General features: G+C 34.0%; 1 protein-coding gene and 1 pseudogene across 6 annotated transcripts in view; one reads left to right on the top strand and one right to left on the bottom strand.

The window, feature by feature from the left end:
- Positions 1-25,205, bottom strand: part of MAPK10 (mitogen-activated protein kinase 10) — a 343,572-nt gene that overhangs the window by 152,223 nt on the left and 166,144 nt on the right. For 5 of the 6 annotated variants that reach the window (XM_066280166.1, XM_066280168.1, XM_066280169.1 and 2 more), the window contains exon 3: positions 8,198-8,269. In XM_066280166.1, the coding sequence (XP_066136263.1) occupies positions 8,198-8,263 (66 nt within the window). In that variant the 5' untranslated portion in view covers positions 8,264-8,269. Of the gene's footprint in view, positions 1-8,170; positions 8,270-25,205 lie in introns of all 6 variants that reach the window. The other variant, XM_066280170.1, reaches the window with a different exon arrangement.
- Positions 7,388-7,543, top strand: LOC136307046 (small nucleolar RNA U3; annotated as a pseudogene).

The following is a 25,205-nucleotide window of genomic DNA, read 5'->3' as shown; positions in this document are numbered from 1 at the left end:
TTATATGGGATGGCCCAGAGATAGTTATTCTGTAGAATCAATGACTTAAAACAAATCAGTAATACAGTGAAAACTTTAAGGCTTAATTTATGTTTAATCATTATTGCCAATTATGTAAAAAAATCACATAAGAGTAATGAATAGTAACCTGACTAGGTAGTGGCACAGTGGATATAGAGCGTCAGACTGGGAGGCGTAGGACCCAGGTTTGATACCCCAAGGTCACCGGCTTGAGCACAGGCTCACTGGTTTGAGCAAGGCTCACCAGCTTGAGTCCAAGGTCGCTGATTTGAGCAAGGTGTCACTTGATCTGCTGTAGGCCCCCGGTTAAGACACATATGAGAGAGCAATCAATGAACAGCTAAGGTGCCACAACAAAGAATTGATGCTTCTCATCTCTCTTCTTTCCTGTCTTATCTGTCCCTTTCTCTGTCTCTCTCTGTCTCTGTCACACACAAAAAGAGTAATGAATAGGAGAGCAGGCATGGCTTCACCTGCCTTTTCTTTTTATATGAAGGAAGAGAACTAGTACCATTTGAATGTCTGCTACGCATTGCGCTAATATTAGGACCAGACACTGTGCTAGGTGGCTAATAAATCATTTCTTGTAAGAATTAGTATTCTCACATGTAATTGAGAACTCTTAGACTGAGAACATTAGCAAAGGGTAGAGCCTCAACTTTTATCTGAAAATCCTGATTGTGAGTTTTGGGCAATTTTTTTACAACCTTAGCCTTAGTGTCCTTCTTTATGATATAAGGTAATCTACTTCCTTTCTTTAAAAAAAAAATTTTTTTTTATTCATTTTAGAGAGGAGAGAGAGAGAGAGAAAAGGCGGAGGAGCAGGAAGCATCAACTCCCATATGTGCTCTGACCAGACAAGTGCAGGGTTTTGAACCAGAGACCTCAGAGTTCCAGGTCAACTCCCCATCCACTGCACCACCACAGATTAGGCCTATCTGCTTTGTTTCTTTAGTGGGACTGTTAAATGAGGTCATTTCTGTAAAGTTCTTAGAATGATATAAGCTTATAGAAAATTCTGAACAAAGCTTATTATTATTACTATAATTATTATTATCAAAGAGTTAGATAATATTTAAAGATATAACTAATTAATAGTTTTGGCATGTTTCTACCCAAAAGTTGACTAAGCCATAATGCTATCCCAAGGCATTATGACACTGCTATAAAATCAACATGTAACCCACAAGGATCAGAACAGTCAGGTGATAAAATGCTTCCTTCATGTGTCTTCATTTATGGTAGAAAAGTGCTCTATGAATACCCATGTGCTCTGCCACATTTCTCATCCTCCCTTGCAATCTTATTGGGGCCATGTAACTATTGCTGGCAAATGAACTGCACCAGAAGTAGCCAATGTCACCTCAATGCAGAGGTAATCTGGGGATGTATCTCCACAATCCATCACTTTCCACACACTGGCATCTTAGCTGGTATGTCACAAGATGGCAAGAACCTAAATTTCTGAAACACACAATGGCAGAAGCTATAATTCTTGAGTTACCAGACAGATGAGAACCCTTGGTAACATATGCTAACTTTTGTATAAAGGAAATAAACTTTCATTTGGGTAAGTCACCTAGATTTGAGATCTATCTATTGCTGTAGCATGTTTTATATTCATCAAATATTATTTTGGTCTTACAATGCACCAAACAATGTTCTAGGCACGAAGAATATAGGGCTTCTGCCATCATGAAGTTTAATATTAAAATTTTCCTTTAGAGCATCAAATTTAGAACACTAGCTTCATTATCACAATGATCTAAACTATTAAGTTAATCATACTAAATTCTATACCTTTTGAGGTACATATTCCCAATTTGTCTACAGTAAAAGAGAAAACAACAAAAAAAAGTACAAAATACCAAAAATAAGTCATATTATACAATCAAGGCAGATCAAAATCCCCAGATGAATAAATAATAGCTAATTTAAAAATAAAATTTTCTCAGGATGGGAGTAAAAGGTATGTTCCATGGTAAGGACAGTGAAAAATCATTTAAGAATCAAAATATTTAAATTAGTTATCTGGATTTCACTAACTTATCTCTAAAATATATATATTTATATTTTTAGAAGGGAAAATTAGAGCTTACCCAATGCTACCTTTAAGAATACGAAACACTACTGCCTTGTTTTCATTTACACAATAAAGAACATTATTCTTAAAACCCATATAATCATATTATTATCATTCTTTCTTTTTACAATTATAAAAAGATATAATTAGTATCTAAGTTTAGTAATTCTCCATTTTCCAAAGTCTTTGTTTTCATCTCTTTGAATATATACATTTTTAGCTGCCTTGACTGTTTTTGGTATGAGTAAAAGATGTAAATAGAAGATATGCAACCAAATAGATATTCACCTTAAGAGAAGATGAGCAAAAGAATGTTGAATGACACACACATTCCAGATTAGAACTGATTTTGGAAACCAGAACCAAAATGGATATTATTCTTCTTAATTTACTGAAAAATTCACTCTTTTTTATCATGTACCTCAACCTCAGATAAAACCTGTGCAGAAAAGCAAATTACCACTTAAAGTGTCCTGAAATTTCCAAAGACTGAAAGAGAAAACATTGTACTAAAAAATAGTAAATCAAAGGAGATTGGTAATTTTGCTAAAGAATAAGCTTTCACTTATTTAAAATAGCCATCATCTGTGGCTAGGAAAATTATTGCATACATACACATAATTATTAGAGTCATAAAATAAAATTTAATTAACTAGTCCAGGCATCTAGTAGTATTTTCTATCTATTAAAAAAAAGTATTGTTTTAACTAGAAATAGTCAACATGGTCTGTCTTGGCTATCATGTATATCAAAAAACAAGGTGCTATAATAAAAACCATTAAAAATTAGTCTGACCAGATAGAGGTGCAGTAGATAGAGCATCAGACTAGGATGCAGAAGATCCAGGTTTGAAACCCCGAGGTCATCAGCTTGAGCGCGGGCTCTTCCAGCTTGAGCACAAGCTCACCAGCTTGAGTATGGGGTCGCTGGCTTGAATCCAAATGTCTCTGGCTTGAAGCTCAAGGTCACTGGCTTGAGCACGGAGTCACTCGTTCTGCAGTAGGCCCTCTCCCCCCCACCCCGTTAAGGCACATATGAGAAAGCAATCAATGAACAACTAAGGTGCCACAACGAAGAATTGATGCTTCTCATCTCTCTCCCTTCCTGTCTGTCTGTCCCCATCTGTCCCTCTATCTGTCTCCCTATCTCTATCACAAAATAAAAAAAAAGTAAAAACTCAAATACTGAAGAAAAATTTTGACAATAACAACTCCAGAATAACACTGCTACTTTTTCATATTGCCAGTAATGTTTTAAAACTTATATATCACAATCATCTTTTGGAATTTATATAAAAGTCTTCTTTTATTTTCTACCAGTGACCAATGGACTCTTAAACTTCTTTCCATATTATTATAGTATTTCAGATTTATTTAGTTGTTACTTCAGTCAAAACACTGTATACCAATAAAAGAGTTTAAAAAAAGTTCAGAATAGAACTAGGAAAAGACCTTTTAGTATAATGGCCAACAACACCAGAATAAAACATGATTGGATAATGCCTTCTAGTAATTAATGGTGTTGTGAAGACTAAGTAAGATAAAATCTTAATGAAGTATTCACATATAGAAAGCATTTAGTAATTATTGGAGGTTTGGGGTTTTTCTGATTCATTACTGTTTAGCCCGTAGTTATCACTGAGGTCTTTAGCTTAAAGAGAAATAGGTCTTCTTTATGTGCTTTATGTGCTAGCCACTCTCTTCTGTGCTTTAAACCAGGCAGTATGCTCTTTGAAAGAAAAAACATTATTATTTATCCTGTATCCCTAATTTCTACAAGTTACAAGTACATATTATAGGCACTCAGTAAAAATGTACTGAACAAATAAATGGAGAAATCAAATAATCAGTCTATGCACAGATATCTCCTTGCACAGAAAATGTAAGGAGGAATAAAGAGTTCTTGTGGCATAATCAAAAAGAAGCCCACTGAGCTCAGTTTCTTTACTTCTAGTGCTACTTAAACTTATAATTGCTGACTCATTAATATGAACCTTCTATGTCTCAGACTTTCACAAATCAAGAAATCATTTTAAATGGTTCATAACTAACTCAAGCATAATTAAACATTTAGAAAGGATAATAAGTTAATAACTTTTAAATAAATGTTTGGTTAACACTGTTTTGTGATTACCAAAATAACCAAAATGCAATGAAATCTCTTAGTAATACAGTTACAAGGTGTTAAGATGTTGAGAAACTGACTTGATTTTGAAAGTCAAGCAAACAAATTTCTACTTGGGAAGTGGTGTTTTTTCTATTTTTCTTTGTCCTTTTTTATTCAAAAAGCATTTATTGAACATTTTCTGAACTAAAACAGATTTCTAGGCTTGGCAATCAAAGATGAGGATGCCCCAATATTGCCCCCAAAGTGGTCACCATTGAGTGAGGAAAATACAAACCTGCATAACTAATTAGGATCTGATAAATGCTGTAGATGCCAGTGGGTGTGCTGGCAGTTTACAACACATATATCTCTCTGTGTCTATATTCCCTGGTTAAAACCCTGACCTTGCAGTTCACTACAGCAGAGTTCCAAAAATAGCACTTTTCACAAAGTTTTTAAAATTCATAGAATGAAATTTAACAGCTCCATACTTCTTTGTTCAATTGAGAATAGAGGATTAAGAGTTTTTCCACTTTCAGTTCCCTATAGGTCCACGTTTTTGTAAAATACTCATATCAGTGCAAACTAAAGATTATCCTTTTATTGTCTAACCCTTCAAAGACAAATTTCTCTCCAGAATATAATGAGAAACTTCTTGCCTGCAAAACTTGCTTGATAGGCTTATAACAACAACAACAACATTAATAAGAGCAGTTAGAAAGTTTAATAAATTTAATCTTCAAACACTTCATTTAAGAAATAAAATTAATGCTATTACAGATAATATACATCTTTTCTTTTGATGAATAACTCTTTGGGTAAGTTTAAATTTCTACATTTTCTGTGGTTTCTCATTGACAACAGTAAAAAAATGAGAAATGTGACAAAATTTTGAAAAGTCACAGATTAAGATTCAAGTGGCCTGAATTCTGGATACACTTGATCACTAATTAATTGTTGACAAATTTAAGGTCTCTTTGTATTGTCTCTGTTGCTAGTAATTGGGAACAACCTAACCCTACTGGTGATCAGATAAAACACTATAGCACAAGTATCAATGACATGTCTCACGAAATGCAAAGCTTCCAAAGAACACAGTTTGAGAGTAAACCTAGTATATTATTCTGTCTCTAAAAAAAAAAATCATTTTCTTTAAACTGCTAAAGTAATGAATGATGTATAGAACTACAAGAGAGAAAAATAAAAGTTATTATCAAATAAATATTCTACATGCAAAGTAAATGAAACACTCTGAGTCCCATTTAGAAATATTCTGCTTAATATGATATCTTCAGATTTTTTTTAAGTTATAGAATATGCATGTATATTTTCTAGGTAATGAAAGCTCATAGTAATCAAAAAAAAATTCAGAGTCACTAAGAAAGGTCATGCTTCACTTCTCTCTATTCTTTTGCTTTGAAAGAGCTTCTATAGAACTAGACATTCTTCTATATACTGTATTTACTCAAATATCGGGGGCTAATTTAAAAAATAACTTCAAACTATACAAAGAATCTTTGGATAAAAAAAATAGCTGACTTTTTAATATTTCTATTGATAATTTTTAAACTTTATTTTTAATCTTGAAATATGTAAAACATGAACTTAGATTTTCTGTTTGCTGTTTATTTTTTAAGTGTTAATGCCCATCATAAATGGCTAGTATCTTGGAGGCTAAGGAAATAGCTCACAGTCACACAACTTGCAAGAGGTAGGGCCCAGAAATTTATGCATTTTTCCTCCAGAGAACTGTCACAGTTGCAAGTAATAACATAAACATATATCATTTAGGCACATATCTGGTCAAAGCTTACTCCCTGTCAGATACTATTGTTAGACCTACAGAACAACAGTGTGCCAACAAGACAAAACTCTAACAATGTGCTGGGAAATGTTCAACATTCTAGGGGTTTTGGTGGGAGAGGACTTATTGAAGCAATTGCTTACTTACACAATGTGATATCTCTTTTATGACAGATTTTAGTTTACCAATCTGTCATCATTGAACTTTGAGTTGGGAAACAGATATGCATAATCCACAGTTGTGAGCCTATGATAGCTGGCTCCAACACACCACTGAAAAACTTTCCACCTAACGGAAAAAATGCACTTTATTGGAGAGAGAGAAGCATACCCTTCACACATACAGCATATTAGATACTGAAAAGTGTTAAAAAAGGAAAAAAGAAAGGCAAAGAAGTTGACTAAACAATGAGGGATAGCAAGAGGTCATTTTAAATAGGATAATCAGAAAAACCCCTTTTAAAGAATGACATTTGATCAAAGCCCTAAAGGTGGTAAAGGGGTGGGCCAAGTGGATAATAAAGGGATAACATTTCAGAGAGACGTCTCTAGGGGCTGGATGGTAAAGGCTTGAATATTTATTATAAGGATTTTAGTTTTTACCATAAGTAAGATGGGAAAACATGTTTTTTAGCCGAGGTATGACATAATCTCACATGTATTTTTCAAATATCATGCTTGCTGTTTTGAGAGTAAACCTTTTGGAGGTAAACTAAATTGGAAGCTCTTGCAATAATCCAGGCAAGAGGTAATGCTAGCATGGACCAGGGTGGTAATGGAGAGAATGGTAAGAAATAGTGATATTCCAGATATATTTTGAATGTAGAGCAAACAAAATTTGCTGGCAGTTTCTATGTGAAATGTTACCTAAACATGGTTTCAAAAATATTGTTCTAAGCTACTGGAAAGATGGATTTTATATTTACTGAATAGCAGCAGAGAAATTTTAGAGGAAGGATCAAGGGCCTGGTATGGAATATGTATAGTTTGATATGCCTATTAGACATCTAAATGGAGATGTAGAACAGTCATATGAACCTGCAAGTCTGGTTTTGGGGAAAGATTTGGGTTGGAGATAAAATTGCAAGGTTATTCAAGATATAAATAATAATTAAAACATTGGGACTTGATTAAGGAACCAGAAGAGTGAATGTAATCTTAATAGAGTTGATATGAATACAAGAGAGCAGACTCTTACTTGGTCCATTCACACTACCAACCACTGTTGCCACATTCTTATTGTTCATTATAGGTTAAATTAATTTATTAAATTTATTATTTATTTGTCATTATTGTTGTTTAGATTTTATTGCTAACTACTGGATGGACTAGATATCAGCAAACTGAGCACCACCTGCATTTTATTACATACAAAAGACTATACTTTTAGGGATCATTTCTATAGTTTGTTTATTACATACGAGTACTGGAGCTACTCTACCTAGGGCTTTTCAGTCCTTAAGATGAGAAATAATAACAGACACTTCACCTTTTTTTTTTCTGAAGTGAGAAGTGGGGAGGCAGAGAGACAGACTCCCACATGTGCCCGACCAGAATCCACCTGGCAAGCCCACTAGGGGGCAAAGTTCTGCCCATCTGGGGCATTGCTCCATTGCAACTGGAGCCATTCTTACACCTGAGGCAGAGGTCATGGAGCCATCCTCAGCACCCAGGCCAACTCTGCTCCAATGGAGCCTTGGCTGTGGGAGGGGAAGAGAGAGATAGAGAGAAAGGAGAGGGGAAGGGATGGAGAAGCAAATGGCACTTCTCCTGTGTGCCCTGGCCAGGATTCAAACCCAGAACTTCCATATGCTGGGCCAGCACTCTACCACTGAGCCAACCAGCCAGGGCTGAGACTTCACCTTTTTTGATCATTAAAACTTCATTTCACGGTTTTGAAAAGAAATATTAAAAATTTTAAATATAAGTGAAACCTAATAAGAAATCACTTTATATAGTAATTAAATACTATATTTACAATCATTAAAAAGAATTATCTTCATTCTTATTTTAACTTAAAGGAATTAGGAAAGAAGAAACATCTAAGTATCCATTTCTATTTCTTAAGCTACATTTAACATTACATAAATATTAAATTTGGTGTGTAATACGTGCAAGATGGAATGGCAAATGGAAATACAAGGGAATATACTGTACCTTGTTTTACCTGTAAGGAACACACACCTGACAAAAGGCAATTTTCACATCCAAGGTTGGTTCACTGCAGTAGTACAATAAATGGAGGCTCATAAATACCTACAGGGAAAAAAAAAGGAGCTATGAATTTCCAAATCAACTAATCATCTATTATTTAATAGTATAAACTTTAGTATAATTTAGTATAATTTGAATTATACAAAAGGTATCATGCACAACATAGTTTAGCATAATTCTTATTCAGACCACTACTAGATACTTTTCACAAATTGTCAATATAAAATAATACAATAAGGTAAAAATGACCCATCTTCTATAATGATCAAGATCATCACAATCATAAAGACTACATATAAGAAATTGGATATTTAATAAATTAAAGTTAAGTATATCTATTATACAGCATTTTCAGTACTAGGCACCTAATTTAAAATTTTTCAAGTATATTCTCAAAAGGATATATATATAAGGATGTTTATTATAGAAAAAAGAGACTATTAAATAAAATGTAATCTATAATAAAATTACATTCAGGAATTGGAATAATTGAATTAGAACTTAAGAGATCAACATAAACAAATTTTTTTCAAACATGATATTGAACAGGAGGAATAACAAGTTTCAAAAGAGTATGAAAATTACTATATTATTAATGTAAAATTTTAAAATATACAAAATGATATATACATTGCTTTGTTATATAACTATATAACCATAGACTAAAGAAAATAGGGCACTATATTTATATCTGTTAAACCTTGGTGGTAAATACAAATATTTCAGTTATACTCTGTTCTGTATGTTAGAAATACTTTACAATTCTGTAAATTCTTAAGGAGAGGATAAAATTATTTGATGGTATAGGTAAATGCTAAATTAGGCACTGGCTTACTTGAGAATTATGAGGCAGCATCAGAGAAATCCAATGAAATCTCATTCAGTTCAATTAAACATATTTTGCTGAATAGTAATTGTGTGCAAGACACAATTCTATAAGATTAAAGAATGTTACATTTTTACAGTTTTTAAAGTTATTTATTGATTTGAGAGAGAGAGAAAAATCCGTTTGTCATTCCACTTATTTATGCATTCATTGGTTGATTTCTATATGTGCTCTGACTGGGACTTGAACCCACATCCTTGGCATATTGAAATGCCACTCTACTCAACTGAGCTACCTGGCCAAGGCCAGATTGAAGAATTTTAAAACCACATTGACATAAGATTTGTTTCTGGCAATATAAAAGATTAGATATCCTGAAAACCACTCTCAAGACAAAACTCTTAAAAAAGTTAGATGAAATACTGTATATAAAATATTTTTAAAGTGTATAGTTGACCTGCCCAAAAATGTCAAGATACATTCGGAGGTGCTGAAAATAATATAAAAGGATCTATGCAGAGAAGTCAAAGAGCTGAAACTGCCACTTGTCCACAGGCCATCTGCTGATGTGTGAAGACTGGAACTTTACTTTCTAAAGAGCAGTTTGCAGAGTACAGGAAACAAAGCTTAGAACCTATGTATTGTTGGAAGTCCCAATGGAGACACCTGCAGAAAGCTTCTGATAAGATATTTTAAGCAAACTTCTGAGGCAAGCAAAACAATCCAGGAGAAAAGTCTAAACAATATATTTTACATTGGAACTTGTGTAGACTTTTAATTCAAAGAAGAATGAAAGGACAAGAATATGTAAGAAATTCTTGAAAAAAAAAAACCAAAAAGGTTTGTGCAAAGCAAGAAAACCCCAAAGAACAAAAAATGTTTGTGCAGAGAAAAAAAAAAAAAGAAGGAACTGAGAAAGTAGAAAAGATGAGAAAAGGAAAAAAAGAAAGACTTTAGAAATGAGATTGTTCTGAAAGGAAAAGAAAAAGAAACATTAGACCAGTGGTTCTCAAACTTTTTGAAGTTAGGGCACATTTCAAACCCTACAAATAATTGTAGATGCACGATATACAAGTTTCTGAGAAATATGTTATAATAATTAAGTCAAATATTAAAGAAACAAATATAAAGTTCAAATGTGCCTTTATGGTAATTAAATGAAATAAATATGACTAAATTAAATTTATTCTGACATTAAAAATCATCTTTATGTTACAAATTTTGAGTTATGCTTTTTAGAATTCATAAAAAAGAAGGGTTAAAAAAATTAAAAACGACAAAAAAGTTATCTTTTTATATACATAGATACATTCTTAGTAAGATTTAGTAAATTCGGCAGGTCCCGGCAGGAATGTGTTAAGTTTTTTCATTCTTGTGTTTATGAGAAACATGAGCCTGATGTGTCCTAATGATTTCTTCAACGTTTGGGCATATATTTGAAAGGCAAACTCTCATTTCCTCATCAATATATTGAAGAATTCCTCTCTTTTTATGCTTAATTGTGTGGAGGATAAAAAATCCTAATTCACATAAATAGGATGTTGAAAACTGTAGTAAAATGTTCAAAGCTTTTTTAGATATTGTCCCATATTCTTCTTTTATAGAAATCCAAAAGGCTTCAAGAGACAAGTCTATATGTTTAATCATCAATCCACGATCAGTAGATATAGCTGCCAGTTTTTCTTCTTCTGTTAATGTTAAACCAAATTCACTTGAAGCTTCCATGAATGGGTTTCTAATCCAATCGTGTTGTTCAGTGTTAAGTGATGGAAAATGCTATAAATTAAATTCTGTCCATGAGCCTTCAAGTCCTGTTTTATTTACACTTAACTTTTGAAGAATCCAGAATTGGATTCTTTAATATCACACTTCTTTTTGAGAAATATATTCATTTTATTTGGGTATATTTATCTAAAAATAATATAATGATGTGTTAATAATAAATATAATAATGATGTGTTAACAAAAAGAATGGTATTTCCATAATGAAATGGTATAATAGAGTAACTATATTTATTTTTATATCTGGGCACATGCGCAGCTAGTAATTCCAGGTCCCAAATGGGAACGGTGCGGAATTAAGAAAATATGTGGAATTAAGAAAACATGTGGAATTAAGAAAATATGAGGTCAGGAGGGCCCTGTAATTGCTTCTAGCAAGAACAAAGCAAGCCCCAAAACTGCATCTTGCTTTATTTATAGGGCAAAGTGAGGCCATTAGGAAATCTTAACTTTACACCAAACAAAGGACAGAAGAAACTTGCCTTCAGGCTTTCCAGGGAACACAGGGTGGCAGTGTAAACAATCTAGCACCACAGCTTAACAGCCTTTTGCAACCTAATCAGGCAAGTGAAGTGGAGGGCTAGCCAGATTGTCAGTTTACAGCCAATTCCCCACACCTCTGTCCCCCAAAAATCTCAACTCCAAAAACCAAGTTGGTTTTTTGGTCTCCAACATGCACATATTTCTCTGGAATACCATAGGGCGCACTGGAAATCTTCTAGAGTACACCAGTGCACTCTAGTGCACACTTTGAGAACCAGTGCATTAGACCATTCTTAGGGGCCTCAGGAGCTTAAAAAATTTGCCCAAATTTACAGATATTACAGAAGGAGCCAACAGCCTTCCTAAGCCCCAATTACACAAACAAAAAAGCGGGAGTCAGGAGGCAAGACTCACCCTATAAGAACAATTGTATAAGGCTTTTTTTACTCTTAATTTTGAAACATTTCCTCTTCTGGACTTACTGCAGCTGAGAGGCATTTTATACTAGCCGAGCAAAGCCCTAAGCCTCTTGTGTTGTACTGGGATGTATTAGCTGGCCCAGAGTGGCAGAGTCTAGTCCAATTGCTAACCTGGAAGTGAGGATATGTTGCAATTTTGTCATCAACAGGTCCTCTTTGAATACCAGTGAGGAACATGAAGCCTTATCATGAGCTGGCACCAGCCTTTAGAAAGAAACCCAGTTCTAGAGATCCAGAAGCTGATGGTAAATCAACCTCCAGAAGTGAAGACAAAAATGAGGACACTTAACTTGCTCCAGAGCACTCAGGGAGCACCTGACATCACCGGAACACTTTAAAACATCCAATCAGGTGTGCTGAAAGTTTTGCAAAATACAGACATGCCTATAACCCCTAAAAACCTGTTTTCCTCTATGCTTGCCCTTCACCTTCCACTGCAACCACCTAACCATCTTACTCTCTATTAGTGTTTACTAAAACAAAAAAGGGGAATATGTAAGAATACACTGTGAAGACATGCAGAGTTAGGAAAACAATTAGAGACAGCAAGGCACCCTAGAATGAAAGTCCTGAGCAGATGAGAGTCCAGGGGCCTCTCTAACCCTGTACTGGAAAGAGTGAAACAGCAGGATAAGATTCAGGAACAAGAAATGTTTAGGCTCTCGAAACAGAGATTAAAAGTCAGCATGTTCTTTGTCCTTTACTTCACTCCCTGAAAACTTCTGCTGTCTGCTTCCTTGAGTTATTTGTACTGGCTAATAAATGTCTGAATAAGGCTGGAGATGGGGCTTCAGTCCTTCGGTCTACTGACAGGGGCTGTTGCCTCCCCTCAACCCCTTGGAGCATGTCATCTGGTCTCTGAGCAGTTTGTTGTCACCGTGACATATAGTCATTTAAACTTAATATATTAAAGATACGTGGGGAAAACTAAGCCATGCACTAAATCCTGCTGAGATAATTGGTCATAAATTTGGGGATGGACAGGGAGAAAGCACTTTCCTATTGGGAGACAATTATCTATGGTCCTCCCACATTTCTGCATGTCCTGCAAACAGAAGCATTGGATGCTTTTACTCCCAATCATCTTCTTAAGGATGGTTATATAGCAAACAGACTTGTAAGAGAAAGATAGTATCTCCCACCAGAGCAAAAGCCAAGTTTGGTTACTTTTCCAGTATAATATAGATAATGTGTTTCTCTGGAGCTAAGGTAAGTCCAGCTTACAACCATTAATAAAGACTTGAGTTCCCCGAGATTTAGCCTCCTTTTCTGTAACATAACTGTATGTTCAGTAGTCACTCGACCTTCTTTGAGTTGCCCTGTAGGAATTGGGGACCAAAATTTTGTCATTAATGTTGACACTCTAGCTATTACTATTGATGTGAGTAATAAATACCTTTGTATCTAACCCAGGAATGTTGTTTTCTGCCCATATCCATGAAGCTGTGGCAGGCTAACTTGTTAGCTTGCAAATAGTGTAACATCTCACAGTCTTTAGTGTTCTGGACCATCCCTATCTCATACTATGTATAGAACAATTCCAAAGGAATTAAAATTTCCAGGAAAGGACAAACTTTAACTATTATACAGTAGAAGGAAATGTAGTTGGCTATCTGAGAAGTACATTATAAATAATATATAATTATTTAAATTATATAGAAAATTACTAATAAAATGTACTATTTAAAATTTATAATTTGTTTGTAAAAAGATCTAATAGAGAAAAAGTAAGCCACAAATTTAGAAAAATATTGGGAATATATGTATAACCAATGGAAGATTTATCCAGAATCTTTAAAGAGCTCCTAAAAGACAAGAAGACAGAAAATACAATAAAAGAATGGGCAAAAAATATGGAAGACATTTCCTAGAAAAGAAAACATATATGTGTAAATTAAAACCACATTGAGATAGTATTTTATACCTACCCATCAAATTGACAAATATTTAAAACTATAACATTCAATATTTGCAAGATGGATCAGATGGGAATATTTATACAATGCCAATAGATTTAGCAATTAAAACAACCCAATTTAGAGGGAAAATAGCATTATATAATAAAGTTGTGCATAGCCTACCACTCTTATGCATATTCCTAGAGAAACTCTTCTGTTTTACTCCCAGAATATACACACAAAAAAAACAGTTCATTAGAATATTTTTGTAAAATCAAAATAAGTAATAAAAATTAAAAGTGGAAAGAAACAAATATTTATAAAGAAACAGTGAATAAATAAACTATAGCTTATTTGATGAGGAACTTAAAAGAAATTTGACTTCAGTAATAGCAGCTTTTTGTTGTAATAAATAGAAGATTATGTAAGGGTTTAAATTACAATGACTTCTTGTAGGGACCCAGTTACAGAATTTCCTGTAAGGAGCTAAGGCACTATTGATAAATAGAAGCTTAGATTACAAATCTTAAACTTTACTTTGCCAAAGAAATACAGGGAGTTCTCTTGCAGAAAGTTCTCAGAGGCACAGATGGCTCCCAGAGGCTCCAGACCCCAGTCATCCCAGAGAAACATCAAGGATGCCTGATAGACTAGTCCAAGTGTCAGAAGGACATTTCAGGGAGCATTCCTGCAGGCCAGACTCCCACCTCCCACAGACTGCTAAGTGACTAACTTCATGCTCAATAATAAATTACTTTCCCCCAAGAAATATACACTGTTCAGACAACTTAAGACTGCTAAGGCAGTTCTTTCAGATATGAAAACCCTGCCTTCTCAGCTTGCTGGCAATCTGAATAAAAAATACTCATATCACTCAGATCTATCTTTGTGATTGATGGGCAGTGATGGGCAATTCAAACCCTGACTTGTTCCGGTAATATATTCATTAGAATACAATATAGTTAAATAAAAAAACAAGTGTCAACATGACAAAATGTCTTCAACATGTTAAACAAATCAAAAGAACTCATGTTACCTTATTTTTCACTCCATAAGATATACCTGACCATAAGACCCACCTATAGTTTTAAGGAGAAAAATAAGAAAAAAAAAATTCTGAACCAAATAGTGTGTTAAAATATTTAATAAAATATCATATTTTTTGCTCCATAAGATGCACGGACATTTTCTCCTCCACTTTTTTGGGGAATAAAGTGCATCTTGACGTGCTCCGTTTCCCACCTTGGCCGGTTCACCCCTCTTTAGGCAACCTGGTGGTCCCCTGCTCCCGGTAGGTCACCATATTGATGCCAGACTTAGTGCGGATACCCCATCGGCATAGCACACTACAGCCCAGAACTCCTGGGCTCAAGGGATCCTCCCGCCTCAGCCTCCCGAGTAGCTGGGACTACAGGCACGCTCCACCATGCCCGGCAAAAAAGTGCATTTTATGGAGCGAAAACTACAGTAATTTAAATTATGGAAGTTCCAAAATATGCACAACTAAACAACTTCTTCTTTAGGTATACTTTTTTACTATGATAAAACTATTTTAAGAAGCAAAAGATAAGAAAAATGAAAAATTCAAGAGATCGATGGCTCTCTGAGAAGAATGCCGATGGAAAGGGGCATTACAGAGATTTTCAAAGGTATTTTTAATGTCTATTTTTTCCATCTGGGTGGAAGTCATGCATATTTGTTTCATTATTATTCTTTACACCCTAAATATATTAATTGCATGTTATTTAATATGTCTTAAATATTTCATGATATAATAAAGTTCAGGTGACACAAGGAAATTGTGGTTTTCATTCCTTTTTTGGGCATTGTTGTCTATGCTCAGATGCCTGAAACCAAAACATTAATGTAGCCACTAATAAGAAATTACCTTGAGAAGAAGTGCTGAGAAGTGCAAAGGAGGACAATAGATCTGTTTGATGACAACATTAAACTATTGAATGAAGAAGTCCTAGATCTTTCTTCTTCTACACTTTCTGTTAGATGAGAAAATAAATTCTCCCACAGGAAAAAAAATTACTAAAAAAGTAAGTAAAAAATAAAACAACAATGAAAGAGATAATTTACACTTCAAATTGTAATTTATGAGATTATTTTACTGCATTTCCATGTGATTCATGTATAATTTTTGCCAGATAGTTACCTCTGCCTTACATTTTAAATGTCTTTAATTTTTATTCAGGTATAACCTACACTCAGCAGTGGGCTCAGCAGTTTAGGTTATAAAACCTACAAATGGACAATTTTTAAGTACACAGTTTTGACAAATGCATAGATCCATTCCAATGAAAATAAAGAATAGTCTGGAAAGCACTTATGCCTTTTACTGAACAATAGTTCCCCATTCCTCGTGCAAAAATGTTCTAACTTCTTTCACTATAGATTAGTTTTTCTTGTTCTAAAAATCATATAAGTGAAATTATTCATAGTGTATGCTCTTTTTTGTTGTTAGATTTCTTTTGCATAGCAATATTCTTTAAGTATTCACCCATGTTTGTGTAAATGTCAGTAATTATTCTTTTTTGCTGCTGAGTAGAAAAGTATCACAGTTTATCTATTCTGCTTTTGGACATTTGAGGGATTTCTATTTATTGGATACTAATAATGCTGCTTTAACATTTATGTACATGTATTTTTACACAAGTATGTTTTTATGTCCCTTGGGAAAAATACACAGAGAAGGAATTGTTGCATTATGAGATAGGAATACGTTCCAGCTATGAAAAACTGCCAAGACAACTATTGTCTGCCCCTGCCTATAGCAAGCAATACATGTACATTCAGTTGCTTTGCATTCTTGTTACCATTTGATGTTACCAGTTTTTTAAATATTTTCCACTAGGTGTTTAGTGATATTTTGTTATGGTTTTATTTTTTTATTTTCTTGATTATTACTAATGTTGAGAAAATTTTCCTGTTTTTATTGGCCATTTATTTATCTTCTTTAGTAAAGTGCCTTTTTGGGTATTTTGCTCATTTTGTGGTAGACTGTGGGAAGAGAAGAAGTTATCTTTTTATTACAAATTGTGAACATTCTCTTTCAGATGCTTATATAAGTATTTTCTTTCAGTCTGTAACTTAAATAGTCAGCTTAGTAATGCTTCTTTTAGTAAACAGCATTTCATTTTTATGATATTTATTTTATCATTTAGTTTCCTTTTATTATTAGTGTTTTCTAGGTTTTGTTCACACCAAGTTCATAAGATATTCTTCTACATTTTCTTTATGAAGCTTTACATAATGAATTTTATTTTTAGGCCTATGATACCTTTGTGATTAACTTTAGTTGTTGGTGTGATAGATATGTTGAGGTTCATTGTTGTTCAAGCATCCTAGCTAAAAAGATTATTTTTCCCCATACAGTTTCGTCACTGCTTCTGTCAAAATATCAATTGACTGTACAAGTGTGGGTCTATTTTAAGAATGCATTCTATTCCTCTGATTTGTTGTCTATCTTTATCCCAAACCATCCTGTCTTGATTACTGGAGCTTTAAAATGAGTCTTGAAATTTTTCTTCTTTTTTACTAAGGGGACGTTAGGTCTGTGAATTTCCACATGAATTTTATTTAATTTTATTTTTTATTTGTCTTTTCTGTTTTTACCATATTTTATTAGTGCATAATCTACATATTACACACTATGTCACATATTCAACTTGATGAATTTTAGCAAAGTGAACACCCCCATGCAACCAGTACCCAGATCAAGAACTAGAATAATACGCTTTCATGAGTCCCCTTCTTTCCTCTCCAGTTATGACACCTCCCAAAGGCAACTACTGTCCCAGCTTCTAGCCCCATAGAGTCATTCTGGGGGTTTTTAATTGAATTTATTGGGGTAACATTGATTAATAAAATTATATAGCTTTCAAGTATACAATTTCATAATACATTCACATGAATTTTAAAATCAGCCTGACATTTTATTTTTTTTTATTTTTTATTTTTTTAAATAATTTTATTTTTTTAATGGGGTGACATCAATAAATCAGGATACATATATTCAAAGATAACAAGTCCAGGGTATCTTGTCGTTCAATTATGATGCATACCCGTCACCCAAAGTCATATTGTCCTCTGTCACCTTCTATCTTGTTTTCTTTGTGCCCCTCCCCCTCCCCCTTTCCCTCCCCCATTCCCCCCTCCCCCCCGTAACCACCACACTCTTATCAATGTCTCTTAGTTTCACTTTTATGTCCCACCTACGTATGGAATAATGCAGTTCCTGGTTTTTTCTGATTTACTTATTTCACTTCGTATCATGTTATCAAGATCCCACCATTTTGCTGTAAATGTTCCGATGTCATCATTTCTTATGGCTGAGTAGTATTCCATAGTGTATATGTGCCACATCTTCTTTATCCAGTCATCTATTGACGGGCTTTTTGGTTGTTTCCATGTCCTGGCCACTGTGAACAATGCTGCAATAAACATGGGGCTGCATGTGTCTTTACGTATCAATGTTTCTGAGTTTTTGGGGTATATACCCAGTAGAGGGATTGCTGGGTCATAAGGTAGTTCTATTTTCAGTTTTTTGAGGAACCACCATACTTTCTTCCATAATGGTTGTACTACTTTACATTCCCACCAACAGTGTATGAGGGTTCCTTTTTCTCCACAGCCTCTCCAACATTTGCTATTACCTGTCTTGCTAATAATAGCTAATCGAACAGGTGTGAGGTGGTATCTCATTGCTGTTTTGATTTGCATTTCTCTAATAGCTAAAGAAGATGAGCATCTTTTCATATATCTGTTGGCCATTTGTATCTCTTCCTGGGAGAAGTGTCTGTTCATATCCTCTTCCCATTTTTTTATGGGATTGTTTGTTTGTTTGTTGTTGAGTTTTATGAGTTCTTTGTATATTTTGGATATTAGGCCCTTATCTGAGCTGTTGTTTGAAAATATCATTTCCCATTTAGTTGGCTTTCTGTTTATTTTGTTATCAGTTTCTCTTGCTGAGCAAAAACTTCTTAGTCTGATGTAGTCCCATTCATTAATTTTTGCCTTCACTTCTCTTGCCATTGGAGTCAAATTCATAAAATGCTCTTTAAAACCCAGGTCCATGAGTTGAGTACCTATGTCTTCTTCTATGTACTTAATTGTTTCAGGTCTTATGTTTAGATCTTTGATCCATTTTGAGTTAATTTTTGTACAGGGGGAGAGACTGTAGTCCAGTTTCATTCTTTTGCATGTCAGCCTGACATTTTAAAATAAAAAACCTATTGGAATTTTCCTGAGATCACATTCAAGCTATAGGTCACATTGAGAACAATAAATATCTTGAATATGTTGAATATATTTATGCACAATCATAGCAAATTTGTCTATTTTATTTCTCTCTAGTTTATCTCAGGAATATCTTTGTAGTTTATAATACATAGACCTTATAGGGTTGTTTTTAAATTTATTCTTTAGCATTTATATTTTTGATGCTATTATAAATGACATATTTTTAATTTTCATTTCCCAAATGCTCATTTCTTTAAAAAACAAAAGTTGATTTTTGTAAATGGTCTTATATTTTACAACATGGCTAAATTCATTTATTAAATCTAGTAAATATTTTGTGGACATAGAAAAGCTGTCTTCAAGTGAAGATAGTTTTTACTTTTTTTTTTTCCAATCTGATTTTTCTTGCCTAGTTGGCCTACCAATAGTACAATGTTGAATAGAAATAATGAGATGATTATGATTGCTGATGATCTCAGATGTATTTATCTACTTGCAATTTAAAGTAATCATGGATTGTATTGAGTTAAAGTCTATCATTATACTGGTTTTTTTGTAACTTACCCCTACATTCTTTTTTCCATTTATCCTCCTTCCCAGACTTTTTTGTAAGAAGTGAGTAGTTTTTGGCTTTCTATTTTATTTTATCTAATAACATGTGAGTTATACTTCTTTTTCTTCTTCTTCTCTAATGATTGTTCCAGAATTTATAAACAGCATTTTTAATTTTTAGTACTCTAGCTTTAAATAATATTATTCTACTTCACATATAATTTTAAAAGCTTATAATATAGTATACTTCAATTTTCCCTTCTAGTCCTTAGAGCTATTGTTGTCATATATTTTACTTATACATATTTTACATATTTTATAAGCTTCACAACACATTGCTATTATTTTTACTAAAAAAAAAAAGGAAAGAAAGCAATTTTAGCCTCATCAAGTAGTGGCACAGTGGATAGAGCACCTACATAGGATGCTGAGGACCCAGGTTTAAAATCCTGAGGTCGCCAGATTGAGTATGGGCTCATCCAGCTTGCGAGCAGGCTCACTAGCTTGAGAATGGGGTCACCAGCTTTAGCGTGGGATCATAGACATGACCACATGGTTGCTGGCTTAGGCTCAAGGTTGCTGGCTTGAGTGAGGCATCATTAGCTCTGCTGTAGCCCCCACCTACACCCCATCAAGGTACAGATGAGAAAGCAATCAATGAACAACTAAGGTGCCACAACTATGAAATGATGTTTCTCATTTATCTCTCTCTTCTTGTTCCTGTCTCTCTCTTTCTCTCTCTCTCACTAAATAAATAAATAAATAATAAGCAACTGTATTTTAAAGAAATTACAAAGTAAATTATTTTATATTTACTCATATATTTTCTTTATTTTTTTAATTTTTAGAGAATATTTGGGGAATAGAGAGGTTGATGTGGAGATGAAGTTGCTAGGTACAATTTTAGACATTTTAAGTCTCCCCGCCAGAATGCCCAGCCTCTACCCCCATCTGTGATACCTCTTGGAGACCCTCTCAGTTTCCACATCTGGCCTTCCACCTCACACTTCTTCCTAAATTCAGATTGATCTTCTTGTCTGGTTGGTTCAGCTCAGCCCTGCTTCATGTACTGTTTTGCATTATCATTTTATTATTTTTTTGCATGCTTCTCCCAAATGTAGCTATAAACTCATGAGGAACACAACTTGCCTTTTACCTTTTCAGTGCTGAATACAGTCCTGTGCACACTTGGTATCTGCAGCACTCCTGCCCAGTGGGAACTGTGTAGAATGGCTCACTGTTACAATAGCAGAAAACAGATGCTTGGGTTGGAGTGGGAGCATCAGGGGAGCTGAGATCCTCTCAGTGCTAACATCAGGCTTCGTGGCAACCTCAGTGAAATACATATCTGAAGGTGACTTGCTTTTTTGTTGTTTTGTTTACTTGGAAGTTAAATTTAGTGAGGTGACATTGATCAATATGAGTACATAGGTTCCCAGTAAACATCTCTATAGCATTTGAACTGTTGATTGCTTTGTACTCCCATATTTTCAGTTATAGGCTTTTCACATCATTTTTTAAGTTTATTTTTTAGCACTTATGTTTTTTGTGTTATTATAAATGGTATTTTAATTTTATTTCCATTTTCCAAAGTTTCATTTCCTGCATTTAAAATGTGTTGTTCCATTGTTGTTTCATTATCTCGTAGCATGCATTAAATGAGGCTGCATTCTCCCAGCCACTCTTCCATCTTTCCCTCAGTTTTCTCACAGCACTTTGTTCACGCTCTTAGTATGATTATCTTATAATATCATGACTTTTCATCATATGCCCATTCCAAGCTATATTAGCACCTTTTTTCAGAGAAGGTAATTATGCTTTATTCCTGTTCACTACTCCAGGACCCAACATGAGTCTTAGTGTATAGTTAATATTGAACAAATGTTTATTGAATAAGAATCAAATTTTAAATATTCTTTCTTTCTGTAGCACAAATTAAGTATTTTCATTAAATCTTTATAGTAAAACCTATTGCTCTTCAATAAATTAGATACTAACAAATTAAGAATGAGAGGTTGCAGTGGAAGTATGGAAGTGTCCAACACAGAGACCTCAGAAGTGCTGCCCAGAAAAAATACCTTCATTTTCTACTGCTGAACTGGATATGTGTGAAATAATGGCATACAGCCCACCACCTGAAATGAACAATGTATTTTAATTTTTAATGAATGAATAATGTTTCTATAAAAAGCAAGCATCCTGACCTTTCCTAGTTTGCATTATAAAGACTTCGAAGTTAGCACGAGACTAAGTCACTCAGTTAATGCAAAACCTTCTTGTTCCATAAAGGAGCACTAAAAGAAAAAGAATTTCAGTATGATAATCTCAGTGAATTACAAAAAAATAGTTTGGTAACTATATTTCTTGATAGTGTGGCAGAGAGCATTTGGCACCATTACAAAGGAACAACATAAATGGTAGAGCATTTTTTCAATACTAGTCTAAAGTGAAATTAGTGACAATATCTTGGTGCAATACAGGACCTGTGAGTAGCTTGAAGAGGGAGAGGATCATAATTGGGGAGTTTAGTGCTTTCAGTTACTGGTTGTTCTTCTGGGAAAAGCCCCATATGTGCATTCCTTGCTGTGTACTATACTGAGTTTCTCCTCATTCTATGCCTATATGACTTAATGGTTACTCTGAGAAAAGCAATAGGCCGCGTTGTATGAATGAAGTACACTTAAGAACATATTAGGTTTAACTGGTACAGACCAGCTGCTATGAAAGAGTGCAACTATAATGTGTTTGAATAGCTTAGATCAATACTTAGATTCTTTTGTATGTGAGATGTGCCAACTTAACCACAGGAGGTATGAGAACTCTCACAAATGCAAAAAATCAAATTGTTTTGGGCAACTCCAGGCTCCCATAATTTGTCACTGAAATATAATATATACAAGGGAAAACCAAATGAACTATTGATCACAAAAAAAAAAAATTAAGGTCCAATAGTTTCTAAGTTGAATTGGTAATTAACAAACTCATTATCTAGAAATTATTTTGTAATTACAAGTGACTCTCTTAACAGTTTATTGTTAATTACAAAAAACACTATGCCTCTTCTATGACCATAAGGATTCTCCCAAGTACATGCAAAAAAAAAGTAAAATAAATATTTCTTGAAACTAGTAATTATATTTTCAAGTGTTGATATAGAAAATAGAATTACATTTAATTTCTTTGTAAGAACTGTGCATATGTTCCCTTAAAAATATTATTAATATCACCCTGGCCGGTTGGCTCAGCGGTAGAGCTTCGGCCTGGAGTGCAGAAGTCCTGGGTTCGATTCCCGGCCATGGCACATAGGAGAAGCGCCCATTTGCTTCTCCACCCCCACTCCTTCCTCTCTGTCTCTATCTTCCCCTCCCGCAGCCAAGGCTCCATTGGAGCAAAGATGGCCCGGGCACTGGGGATGGCTCCTTGGCCTCTGCCCCAGACGCTAGAGTGGCTCTGGTCGCGGCAGAGCGACGCCCTGGAGGGGCAGAGCATTGCCCCCTGGTGGGCAGAGCGTCGCCCCTGGTGGGTGTGCTGGGTGGATCCTGGTGGGGCACATGCGGGAGTCTGTCTGACTGTCTCTCCCCGTTTCCAGCTTCAGAAAAAAAAAAAAAAAAAAAAAAAAAAAAAAAATATATATATATATATATATATATATATATATAATTAATATCAAGTCCTTAGGTCCATGGACTATTAGAACAGAGATTAGCAAACTGTGGTCCATGGACCAAATTCCACTTACCACCAGTTTCTATAAATAAGTTTGCTGAAACCAGCCATCCATTAGTTTAAATATTGTCTGTGGTTGCTTTCACAGTATAACGATGTAGTTGAATAATTGTTTCAGGGACTAAATGCTTTGCAAAGCTTAAAATATTGACTATCTATTCCTTTGTAGAAAAGTGTTGCCAAACTCTGAGTTAGAGCACGTTATTTATAATCATCTAGAAATACATCATTAGCTTCACTTTAAAATCAAAAATAATTTACTGTGTTTCTAATTATAAGTATATACACACACAAAATACTTTCTAATAAGTAATTTTAATTGTGTCTCTTTCCAAGGATTCTGTAGTTATCTACCTCTAAACGTTATGGATTTCTTAAAATATTTTTCATGTAACAAGACGATTGCATCCACAAAAATTATTTGATAGCTTCTCTAGCAGGACTTAAGCAACAGATAGAGACTAGAATGTAAAAGATGAGAATGAGGCAAATGCATAAGAAATAGGGTGAAGTATGAAGAAAAATGACATAAAATAAAATATGTTGAAATGGTGAAATTCATCAACTCAAAAATTATAACACACACAAACATATTTAAGCTTTCCTAATTTTAAACATACAGCACTATGTTTGGTTTAGAAACCTGGAAGAGTTAGGTAACATGAAAACTCCTACTTCACAAAACTCTAAATGAACTGAGTCAGCTGTAACCCAAAACACATTAATGGACAGCTGAATTTACATTTAAAAAAAATTGCCAGTGGTGTTGTGACATTGACTTCTATCAGAAGCTGATTGTGCACATTTCTTCCCAACTCCATGCTTAATGGCACCACTTCTCTTGTTTAAAATTGGCTATTGCAGGAATATTTACATCATGAAATTGGCAAATGCTACAAATCAGAGCACTTTTTATCAGAACAGTGGTGATTAAACTTTTACTAGCATACTAATATTGAAGTCATCAGGCACCAGAAATAAAAGAGGAAGCTGAAAGATGAATCAAAAATTTCCAGAAATATCACCAAAAAAAGCAAACAGCACCAGTGAGAAACATCAGATACCAAAAAAAGAAAGAAAAAAGAAAAAGGTATTGCCAACACAAGAACTTACATTACTGAATATGTTGGAAAAACCACAGGTAGGAATGAGTAAAATTATTAAATAGTCAGAATAAATAATAAATGCCATGAAAATAAGCTATTGCTATGATAAAAAATAGATAGATTTGAAATGTACTAAACAGAAGTTGTGAAAAAAGTAGCTTTAAAATTAAAAGCCTAATATGTTAAGTAGGTTAAATACAAACAATTGTGTTAATGGCAGAAAATTCACAGACATTTATCAGAATAATAAAAAGATGGAAAATATTATATAAAAGACTAAAAGATTTAGACAATGGAATACCATTTTGACAAGTAGACTTGGTGGAGGTAGGAAAAAAGGGGAAGTTATGAGTTTTCCTTAAGTTCCACTCAGTATTAACATATAAACAGTAACAGAGGAATATCATACAATTAACTGGTTGGTTTATTTAGAGGAACTCCACTTGTTAGAAAAGCAAGTTCAAAATTTTCAAGTGTTTCTTAACAAATATTATTTTAGTTTTCTTCTAATGACATATCCATCCTAATATATTTGTTATGACATTTCTATCTAGCATTTTAGCATTTGGTTGAGAGCAAATCTCTCTTTTTTTGTTTATTTTATCTTTTTGGCTCAATCTTTAGACTTTCCATAGCCTTTAAATATGTTCAATAGGGTCAGCTGTGTCATAATTGTCTCACAACATAGGGGGCATTTGAAGGAATGATGTGAGTAAGCCTGAGCATTAGTATTTTTATTTATTGTAAAACTTTCCTCTCTAATAAACATGTTTAGAGAAGTTCTCCCTTTCCACTATTTTAAAAGCTACTCCAAATAGCTCAGATGAGACAGTCCACTGAGTAGAAGGAAATTGAGAAATGCCAATTGGCTGTGACAGT

The sequence above is a fragment of the Saccopteryx bilineata genome, chromosome 5, assembly GCF_036850765.1.
Source record: "Saccopteryx bilineata isolate mSacBil1 chromosome 5, mSacBil1_pri_phased_curated, whole genome shotgun sequence".
NCBI lineage: Eukaryota > Metazoa > Chordata > Mammalia > Chiroptera > Emballonuridae > Saccopteryx > Saccopteryx bilineata.
Note: the sequence above shows the minus strand (reverse complement) of the source record. Positions and strands in the feature narration are given on the sequence as shown.